Here is an 11,399-nt window from a genome sequence, read left to right as displayed (position 1 = left end):
GAACAGACGTGAAGAAACTGAGAATTGTTTTAATTTGGCGAGAACGAAAGAGGAAATAAAGTTTTTCACGCTATTAAACTCTGTTTTGTTCTGAGAGCTTGTAAAACAGAAACAATGGACAGTGAGGTCGCACAGAACCTAAGAAAGGACTGCAAAAAAGTAAAGTAAAGTGAAGTAATAACACGGGGAATGCTTGCCCAATTTGCCGAGCCAGAGATTCATGATAAAAGTGTTTGGCAAAAAACGTGAGAAAAGGATGACAAAACTGTTGAGGGAACGAATTGTTGAACAAGGGCCAAGTCAGTTTCTGCTTAAAATAACAACTTACAGTATTAAAAAAAATTAAACTACAGTTCAAGACTTTGGTGACTACAAGATTCTTGCTTCCGCGGTAAAACAACCCGGTTTGTTTGCATTTGTTATTTTTGGCAATGACATAGGAAGCGCTGATGGAAGGAAAATTGCGGAGTAGAAGATGTCAGGTGCAGCAATTTAACTTGCTTTTTTTCAATTCAGTAAGGTTTGAACAGAAGACAAAAGAATGCAGCTAAATACAGAGCTACGTTATAACATTTTATTGATTTTATTTTGTTTCTACGTTACAGCTAACGATGATATAATTAGTGTTTCCAAAATAACAGCGAAACTGGTAAACAGGTAAATTCCAAACAGGGAACGATTTGAAATCCGCTACATCTTTCTTATTTGTTTACTTACAGTCCGAGGTTTAAAGAATTGTTGTTGAACTGTTCAGCAAAGTTTGTCAAACGAATACCGGTTAAATAATTTTTATTAGACGGCATCTGAACAGGTATCTTTACAACGACTCTTTTCCGGCGAGCGAGATAATTACTTTTAACTTTGATCAGAATAGTTTTGTAGAAAAGAAACCCTTTCTTGGAAAACTTCATTTTACTAAATTTATGTGGTTTTCATTTATGTAAAGTTCAGCAACTCAGTCCCTAAATCTTGATTCGTTCCTAAATAGTTAAGAAAACCCGCCATAAGTTGTTTTTTTCGACTGAGAGTTCTACGAACCGCTTGCTCAGTTACGGCGGAAGACTTAAAAATTACTCGCTCTGCTCTGCGCAGCTAAAACACCTGAGGAGTCTCTTTAGTGCAAAACGATAGTTGGAACTGAAAATGAAACAGATGCATGGATTGATGGCACAATTTGAGATACTCATAAACCAGGAAGTATCCCAGTATATAAAGAAGCCACAAGGCAAACTGTCCCGTGCAAAGTTGAATAGTAAGAAGGCAATACTAAGGGGTACCCAGCACAGTACAAAGCCCGACACGATAGCGATGGCCATCTTTAGCACGTTTTTGTTCCTTTTCGCTCGTTGTTGCTCAGCGTTGGTTGATTGTTCGCCAGGCCGCATCTGTAACTTGAGCTTGATAACGATGATAGAGTAAAGTATGGTCAACATGACGATGGGGATGTAAAGGAATACCACAAATAATGCAAGGAAGTAATTTTTAGCGGAAAAGGATTCTCCAAAGGCTTCATTCCACCGCCTTAAACAAAGCAGTTTTCCTGGGTACGCAGCAAGTTTGTAGGCTACTAAATATGGCGAATGTACTGCCATTGCGATGATCCACGTGGCGAGAATAAAGAAGGGGCACAGCTTTGAAGTGATGAGTGGAGAACGGAGGGGAAATACAACAGCTCCAAATCGATCCACTGCTATCAGAAGCAGGCACTGGATAGACACAACATACGAGACATCTGTGAGGAAGGGAGCCAGTTTACACAGGGCCTGGCCAAAAGAACCACTGATAAGCCAGGAGTCTGCGTGAAGATTTGTTAGCCTCCACGGAAAATGAAATATTGGATACAGCAGGTCGGACATGGCCATGTTCACGATAAAGAAGTTGATTGGTTTTCTCAAGGTGTGCGTTTTGTAAACAATTATTCCTATAAAGGAATTCCCAAGCACCGAAACGACGAATATCAGGCAGTAAGCAAAGGTGTGTCCAATTTTTGCTGCTGTAGGATTAAACAGAGTGGAGCAGCCGGATCCATTCACCGTTGTGTTCATATTTGCTGATTTTCTAAAGTTCTGTTGTTTCTTTCACAAATTCATCCGGTTTTTGAGGAGCAAGCCACCGTTGCTCTATGATGTTTAAGAGGAAATTACCATGTGTTCTGTGATTCGTCACTGGCGCAAGGAAAAAAAGGCGCTACTGAATTTACTTACGCAGATCATTGTTTAATAATAGCCAATTAGCCAATACGTCTGCTTGGTTTTCAAACTGTTTTCTTTATTGCAGTTTTTAATGGGTGTTTAACACCAAGAGCTAATTTTTCTTAATTTTTATGATGAAAGGAAGCGGTTTAAAGTTGTATTTTTTAAAACTAAAAAGTAGTCTTTAATCCTTTTCCATATCAATTTCCATCCCCAAAAACGTCAACGGAAAACCACAAATAGCATTCTGAACGGCGTCGCTTACAGAAATATTGTCAAAAACATTTAATTTAACGTAAGATGGTTTGCAATTTATATTATCTTTCAAAGTTTTTTGGTCCTGTATTCACAGTCATTTTATCTCTAAGCTCTCTTTATTTTGACATTTGTATTTTTTCTTTTTTCCTTTTGTCAGCATTTTTGTCTTTCCTTTCTGCTGGAAAAGTTATTCACTAAGTGTCGATCGAACCGGGAAGTTGAAATTCTAAACAAACTCGAGTTCTGGGTACCTGATTTTACGACGACATGATCTTATTTCTTTTAGTGCATAACTCCGACGAAGTCTAATCTTTCCCATTCAGGCCTTAAATCAGAAGGTCACGCCTTGTTTCTTCCTCATGTGATAGTTACTAAAGATATGCAGAAACGTTGCTTCACATTGTCTCTCTTTAATTTTCTCCCTCTTCACACACAGGTGCAAAACTAGGTATTAAATTACTTTTGCATCATATCGAAAATCTAATATATTTTTCCCAAAGTTTTTCACTGCTTTAGTTTGATTTTGCCAAAATCGTTTTGCAGAGAAAAGTTTATTCGATCTTATGCAAAAAATAAAGGGTGTTGTCATTCGGGAAGTTGGACAGAGTTCAAATAAAAAGACAAAAATGGAAACAAAACACCGAGATACAATGTTTACGCCATTCGTTGCCTATAGTATGACAGTGTAAACTGAGAATCACTTCCGGTCTCCCCTGCAAAACTGATGCTTCAGGGAAATCTTTACCTCTTAAAATTTGTAAAACCTTTCTAAATAGTTTTGACTCGTACAGCGATTGATTTCCTTAAGTTCCTACCAAAAAACTTTCGAATTTTGGTCATCTTTACCCGAAAATAATAAGGAACATATTAAACTTAACACCTTTCCGTAGAAATTTTCTCTCGACCCTTCATTTGTCGTTTAGCGGTCTTTGAAATTTGTCGAGGCGATCTAATGGTAAGAAATTAAGTAAACATCATCAAATGATATTGTTCAGTTTACCGACAACCGTCAGAGCTAATTGTTCCAGCTTAGTATATTGTTTGTGTTACTTTATCTTCTTTTGTCTCACTCGCTCTATTACCATTTGTTGGTTTGACACGACTTCAATTTGTGGAACATGTCGATGAAAAATTAAACTTCCTTTGTTGAACTTTTCAGGAGTGTACGTGCAGAAACTGTAACGCAGATGTCTTTTAATTGCTGTCTGAGTCGGCACTTGTATCATGATTATTGATCTGGAGATCTAGTGTATTCACGCAAAAGAGAATTGTTTTTTTGAAAAAGAAAGAAGAAATGATATCAAGGGTATAGTGAATTGTGAATTGCATTTTGTTTAGCGGTAGTAAAACGGTAACAACGCGTAGGAAGTTTTTTTACAAGACCGAGTTAATGGACAGGAAACAAAATAATTAAAACCTGATTAAACGGCAGCATGCAAATCGTGGGCTCTTTATGCAGAACTGATGATCATTTCGTTGAGCGATCTCAGTAAATATGAAGTATAATTAAAAGTTTAACTGTTCGCACACAGAGCTCGGCGTACTAAAGAATATTAACCCTCTTGCCTTTGGTTATCTTACAGTCAACAAATATTCCAGGGGCACGCGGTAGATATGCGATGATAAACATGCCGCAGTCACCCCATGTTCGACAGACACGAGTGGAATGAATGTTTTATTAAAAGTAACCAAAAAACCAATGATCCAGATTTTACTAAAATGAACAATTTCTTTTCAAAGTATAAAATCGCACTCTTTAAAAAAAAATTTATCGTTTTTGTCTTCCTGTGCTCTGAGAGTTGAAAATCAGGCTACTGCGTAATACACTTTATTGACTTTTTTTCCGAGAGAGAGACTTTTAGCAAACAAAGAATATATGCACATTACAAAACCTTTTACCCTCTTCCAGCTCAATTTCGACCCCAAAAACGTCATCGCCAAGCCCCAAATAGCATTCTGACCGGCGCCGGTCACAAAGGCAAATTACAGCCATGTCAAAAACATTGTATTTAACATGAGATGGCTAGCAAATAATGTTATCCTTCAAGCTCTGTTTATTTTCATAGTTGTTTTTATTTTCGTTTTTCCTTCTTTCAGCGTTTCTGTTATTCACTGTGTGTTTATCGAAACGGGAAGTTGAAATTTTAAACAAGCTCGAGTTCGTGGGCACCTGGGTTTCTCGACGACATGATCTTATTCCTTTTTTGTGTATAACTCCAGCAAAATCTAATCTTCCCCAATAAGAAGGTCACATCTTACTTCTTCAACCTTGTGTTGTTCAGTTACCAAAGATATGCAGAAACGTTGCTTCACATTGTCCCTCTTTAATTTTCTCCCGTCTTCACACACAGGTGCAAAACTGGGTATCACATCAATTTTGCATCATAGCGGAAATCAAATATTTTTTTCCAAAGTCTTTCACTGCTTTTGATTTTCCCAAACATTGTTTTGTAGAGAAAAGTGTTTTCGAATAAATGCAAGAAACTCAAGGGTGTAGGCATTCGGGGCGTTGGACAGAGTTCAATTAAAAAGACAAAAAATGGAAAGAAAACACGGAGATACAATGTTTACGCCACTCGTTGCCTGTAGTATGATAGTGAAAACTGAGAATCACTTCCGGTCTCACCCGCAAAACTGATGCTTCAGTGAAATCTTTACCTCTTAAACTTTGTTAAACCTTTCTAATCAGTTCTGATTCGTACAACGATTTATTTCCTTTAATTCCTAAAAAGGCTTTTGAATTTTGGCCATCTTTGCCCGAAAATAATAACGAGGGTATTAACACTTAACACCTTTTCACAGACATTTTCTCTCGACCCCTAATTTGTCGTTTAGTGGTCTTTGAAATTTGTCGAGGCGATCTAATGGTAAGAAATTAAGTAAACCTCATCAAATGATATTGTTCAGTTTATCGGCAACCGTCAGAGCTAATTGTTCCAGCTTAGTGTAGTGTTTGTGTTACTTTATCTTCTTTTGTCTCACTCGCTCTTTTACCATTTGTTGGTTTGACACGACTTCAATTTGTGAAACATGTCGTTGCTTCACATTGTCTCTCTATAATTTTCTCGTTCTTCACAAACAGATGCAGAACTTGGTATCACATCAATTTTGCATCATAGCGGAAATCAAATATTTTTTTCCAAAGTTTTTCACTGCTTTTGATTTTCCCGAACATTGTTTTGCAGAGAAAAGTGTTTTCGAATTAATGCAAAAAAAGGGTGTGGGCATTCGGGATGTTGGACAGAGTTCGAATAAAAAGACAAAATGGAAAGAAAACAGGGAAAGATACTGTTTACGCCATTCGTCGCCTGTAGTATGACAGTCAGTGTTTTGTGAGAATAACTTCCGGTCTCTCGCGCAAAACTGGTGCTTCAGTAGCTTTCAGTGAAATCTTTGCCTCTTGAAGTTTGCAAAATATTTCTAAACAGTTCTGACTTTTGAATTTTGACCATCTTCGCCCGAAAATAATAACGAACCTATTAAAATAAATGTCTTAACACCTTTTCACAGAGATTTTCTCTCGTCCCCTTAATTTGTCGTTCAGCCATCGTTCAAATTTGGCATCAAATGATATTGCTGATATGGCACTAGCTCCTTTCTTTTCAGAGAGGCGAATATCTCGATTAAAATGCGAAGTATTTGACCAGCTAGCATTTTCGTAAGGCCGACAACATTTCGTACATTCGTGAAATCAGATTCTGTTTTCTAAAATTTTCTGTGACTTAAATTTTCAGCCAAAGCTTCCTAACAGATCAAACTTAAGAAATATGCCGTTCTTAGTGTTTTGCTTTTATGTTTTCTTTGGGGTCCATGCTTAACTTTTTATTAATCTACATACATAATACAGTGCGTAGAAGTCTCTTATTTGTTTTCAGTGTCAAAATTTAGCTTGTCATATGGATTATTAGCCGACGGTAGAACAGGAGTAAATAAAAGAATTGTTTTCTTGAAAGAAGGAAGAAGAAATAAAGGTTATGAAAGATAATAAAAACTGCTTTGTTAAGGTGGTAGTAAAACAGGCCAGGAAACTCACCATGTTAAATGGGTAAAACCTGGTTAAAATGTACCAAGGAAATCGTGAGCTCATTCTGACGAATTAAGAAACGATTTTATTAAAATTCAAGTCAGGTTTCCAAGAAAATAATTGTTAGTAGAAAACAAAAACCATAGCTCATGGTTTTAATGCGGAATTTGATAAGAATATTTAAGGTTCTGAGCTGGGTACCATAATAGCGCGGTTTGTTTTGAGATGATGTTTGCACCTGTTGTCTCCTTATAAAAGGCGATAGTAAAACAGAAAAGTAGAGATAGGGAAGAAGAAAAACGAGTGGGTTAAATATTCGATTAAAAAAACCGAAAACTCCGTTACGCATCTCACACAAAAAAATTAGGAACTTTTGAACGTTTAATCTTCAAAAGTTTGTAGTGAGAGCTCAAAATCAAACTGTTATTTATCGCTAAACTCAATAGACATTTCTTTGAAGGTTTACTATCCTCCTGATACTGAAATCTTCTGTGCACAACTAGTTTTGTTGTCCAAAACTATAAGAACTTAAACAAATAACCAGGGTGACGAAACCTCTAAATACGTTTTTAGCAGATTCAGTTACCTGAGTCATAATATATAACGATATGAAACGTAGGCTCGATTTCCAGCCGCTATTCGGGAAACGAGCCCACGGGAACAAAGACCGGACTCGAGAGAGCGGCGGACTGAATCGAGCCTATCTGAAACGATGCCTTAAATGGTTGCGGTTGCAGTATAAGCTAGGTCAGTTTTGGCGCGAAAAAGAAATTGTCTTAGTTCAATATAAAACGGAGGTTCGTGATGTCTTTTGTCTTCTTTTTAGTTTTGGACTCTTTTCAGAAAATCCTGGAGTGATCTCCACTTTTCCACAAAAATGTTATTGTTTGCACTGCCTCGGCCCAGCAAAAACTGATTTCACAGATTCCCATACGAAGCTTGCAATGATCTGAATTCGGATGCACCCTCTTTGTTTCCACTCTGTCCTTCCCTTCACCCGCCCTCCTGCTTTACCCACTAAAAACGCGCGCGGAAACGCGCGCGGAGTTTGATTCTCAGACGGTCTAGGGACGAGTTGTATAAAACTTAACGGCGGGCGTAAATGTTTTCGTCAGACGTTAAAATACTGAATGTGACTGGGTTGATTGTCTGGGGTTAGCAGTTACGCCCGACATAAAATTTTATACAACCGGGTCTTTCTCCGCGAGCGACCTGGAACGTCTGAGAAACAGGCGCGCGGAGTTCCCGCGAAATACTTAGATTTTCTGTTACCGGAGAAAACGAATTTTTTGGGGAGGGGGGGGGGGGGGCTCTTATTGAAGTCACTTTCTTTCTGAGGGTCGAAATTTTTTGCCGAGCTTTGGCATAAAGAGAGAAATTTTGTGATGAGTTGTATTTGAACTGCATTCTTAAATACCGACATCAGCGGAAAAGGGTGAGTGACTCCTATTACATAGACTGTTCACAGTCCCCCTATTTTCCCGTGGGGTTCTCGAGACCAGTCAGCTTCGATGGGCGATGGAGTTGCCGCCACCTTCGTTTGTAAAAGCGCGCGTGATCTGGGGAGAGTGTTTAAACTACAGAGGGGAGTCGAAGTGGGTGTTAGTTAGACAATCTCCCCAGATCGCGCTCGTGCAAGATGGCGGCAGCTCCATCGAAGCCAACCAGTCACGAGAATCCCACGGAAAAATAGGGGGACTATGTGCAGCCTCCCTGTGACACATGGTTCAATACCACAGCGGTAGAATTCATATAGCAATTTTGATCTCTCTAAGAACATGCCTAAATTGTCTGTAATGTGAAGTTGTTGGCATTATGAAGATGCTTGTAATGATAGGTTTGATTGCCTTTCATAATTCAGTATTTAAGAAAATATTTAAAAGCTTTCTGGAGAAAGGTTTGACGTTTTAATCATTGGTGTTTTTAAGTTGTTCAACTGCGCACGGAAAATTCTGTACAGGGGATAATTCTTCTGCAGCATGAGCTATCTCTGGCGGATGATAAATTAGCCATTCATTCCCTAATATCAAAGAACAAATTCTCCTATCTTGTACTCATACTACTTGTATAAAAGTTATGGGGAAAAGTTATTAAAGTATCAAGCCTAGGGTGATCATATCCTTAATTCTCATTACCTAAGGGTTGAATAAGCATTGATATTACAAGGAGAAATTTGATGCTGATCGCTGTTGCGATGTTAGGACATTTACGGTCAACAAACTGAAATTAAAAACCAGAAATCATAAAAATTAAAGCGATTTAACTAGCAAAAATTTAACACTTACTCCATCTTGCCTTGCTTAAAACAAAATACGTACTAGTTATTTTTCTACAGCGGGTGTATCAGCTGTTTCTTTGCAGGTTTTCCTGTTTTGCGGGTGATAGTCTTCCTGATCTCTAGTTCCCTTATTTTGTCTATTTTGCCTATCAGCTATTTTCATTTCGGGCTGCGATAAACTCTGCGATAAACAATAAAGTTTGTTTACAGTTAAAGCCCCTCCCCATGCTGAACTCTGTTCTGTTGTAAAGCACGCAGGATGGGCGAAGAGCACTGAAGAAGTCTAGGGGGAAACAGTAGACGTAGTATGATAAAGAATTCTTTTATCCCCCCCCCCCCCCCCCCCCCGCATTCACCCTCATTTTCAAAACCAACTTCATTTTCCGAACGAACAGATCTGGCGTCAGCGTACATATGTAAGCCAATCACAATCCTTGTTAGAATGTTTCAAATGATTTGATTGGTTGAACAACACGGAAGCTGTCAGACTTGTCGAAACAAGGTATCATTCGAATGTAACGTCAGTAGCGTCGGCGCTTCTTCAGTTTTCCCATTTAAAAATCAGGATGGAAAAGTAAAATGTTCATTGAAATCCGGTGGATTTGTGGTTCATGAAAATCTGGACGTCATCAACATGGCAATTCGAAAACAAACTGCTTTAAAGCTTGTAGCCGGTAAAAAACTAACTGCTGCTCCGTGTTTTGTGAATGAACAACAGTCGAATTCACGGGAGCAAGAGGAGTGCTCGAACTGTTGACACCGTTAGGAGATGGGCTACTATGACTGCTGTGGCTTCCCATTCAATGCTCCAGAGAGGATATCTGAACAAGCTGTTAGTTGTTCACTCGAAGGGCGAACGTTGTAATTTCTGAGGCTTCCTTCACTGCGGTGAGAGGAGGTGGCCATAATGCGGCGTGATAGAAGTTGCACCGAAAATGTAAGGATCTTGTAAGCTTTTATATTTGTGTATTCGCTAGCTAATTAAATTTTCAGTTCTCTCAATTTTTTTGTTTGATCGTTCTGGAACGAGAATGTAGCTAACGAGCGTTTACGGGATCTTACTGTTTTTAAGCTTGTGACATTTTTACATCTTTCGTACTTCTAAAACTTGAGCTGTCCATTTTATGCTATCTTTGGTGTTTATCGTGTCTACCTTCGATGTAATTTCGACAATTTCGGCGGGTTGACATGTTTGCAAATCTCTGTTTGTTTATATTTCTACTTGACTCTGTGTTTTAGTCGCTAACTTCACTTTCAATCACCGTGTTATTTGTACTGTTTTTACCATGTATGCCCAGAGGATGGTCTATGTCCATTGAAGCTAAGAGCTCTTTTACGTTTTCTAGGTTATAAAAGACGTCTAGATCGAAAAAATTATAATAATAATAAATAAATAAAACCGAGAGAGAAGTCCAGGAATTTCACAAACGGGCTGATGGCGTGACACCGTTGCTCCGTGCATCTGTACTCTGATGAAGCACACTGTTTCAACCAATAAGCGCGCGCGTTATATCGAAATTTTTATCATAAAACTATGTATGCGACGTCTCAAATTCAGAGCAAGGGTTTGTCTGTCTTGGAGTGAAGCTGTTAGTCTGATCCTGGAGGTGATTTGCTCTCTTTGGACTAAATCAGGAGAAGACGTTGAAGGTTTGATCTGTAATTTGTGTCTTTTTTAAAGTAAATAACATGGTGCTAGAGGTTTTTGCGTTCTTCTTGGGCGAAACGATTCGCCATCAATCGCAGATTGAGTGAAAACGTGTTGCTTGGCGAATCAATAGATTAAGATCGATGACAATATTAACCTCGATAATTGTAATCGTCAATGAAATATTACTGGCCGCTTTTATCACTTTTCTCTGAAATAAGACATAGTTTAGCTATTGCGGTATCCCATAGGATGAAGAGTCTTGCCATTTTGGACCGCATGTGCTACCAAACTTTTCGGTAAAATTAATATAAATTATCGTCCAGTCGGAGAAGTTTTTGATCCAATCATTAAAATCCGCCTCGCAGGATTTCTTATTATAAGGTAGATCAGGAATTCTTGATTACTTCTACAAGGTAAACTGTGAGTAACTCAAATTCTAAAATATTAAAGAGCATCCCATTCTGAAGAAAACCCAACAGCATCATTGTTGGATACGCAGGAGACTTTTTCATGATTTTCAGTGTCAGAGCTGTTTTGAGGCCAACCATGCGCGCGTAGCCAGTCGTCTTCGACAATCAATCCAGTTGAACTGAATAGGTACCTTATTGCAAGTATGTCATGCAATTTCCATAAATATTGAAAACTGAGATCTAGAACAGTACAAGTAAGAAACGGCGAAGAAAGCCTGAATTTGCAGTAGTTTCCATGTCTTTATCGGGAAACCTCGACCAAAATTTTGGGGGTTTTATCGTATCCAGATGAGTTTGATTATATCAGTAACTGACTAAAATGGAGCATGGAGTTGTGCATCACTGTTGTGTTATAAATAATCCAAATTCAACGTCAATTTTATTCTCTGAAACATGAGAGAAAGTTTTGTCTGTAAAACTGACCCTCGTTTTTCATTGCCTGCAAATCATGATTTCCACCATTTGTTCGCATTTTTCCCTTGTATGTGTGTGGTTTTTACTCCTTTTTAAAGCATCACTGATTTTG

At 38.3% G+C, this 11,399-nt stretch overlaps 1 protein-coding gene across 1 annotated transcript; it reads right to left on the bottom strand.

Annotated features, from left to right (window-relative positions):
- Positions 1–596: 596 nt before the first annotated feature.
- Positions 597–2,118, bottom strand: LOC146483215 (RYamide receptor-like). The gene has a single exon (XM_085106419.1). The coding sequence runs from the start codon at positions 2,043–2,045 to the stop codon at positions 1,071–1,073; it is 975 nt and encodes a 324-aa protein (XP_084962545.1). The 5' UTR covers positions 2,046–2,118; the 3' UTR covers positions 597–1,070.
- Between the last annotated feature and the right edge of the window lie 9,281 nt (positions 2,119–11,399).

The sequence above is a fragment of the Pavona decussata genome, unplaced genomic scaffold (assembly GCF_977016875.1).
Source record: "Pavona decussata unplaced genomic scaffold, jaPavDecu1.1 SCAFFOLD_40, whole genome shotgun sequence".
NCBI lineage: Eukaryota > Metazoa > Cnidaria > Anthozoa > Scleractinia > Agariciidae > Pavona > Pavona decussata.
Note: the sequence above shows the minus strand (reverse complement) of the source record. Positions and strands in the feature narration are given on the sequence as shown.

What these genes read in the sequence shown, in the direction of transcription:
- LOC146483215 (XM_085106419.1), bottom strand. Translation starts at nt 2,045, where the DNA reads ATGAACACAACGGTGAATGGATCCGGCTGCTCCACTCTGTTTAATCCT.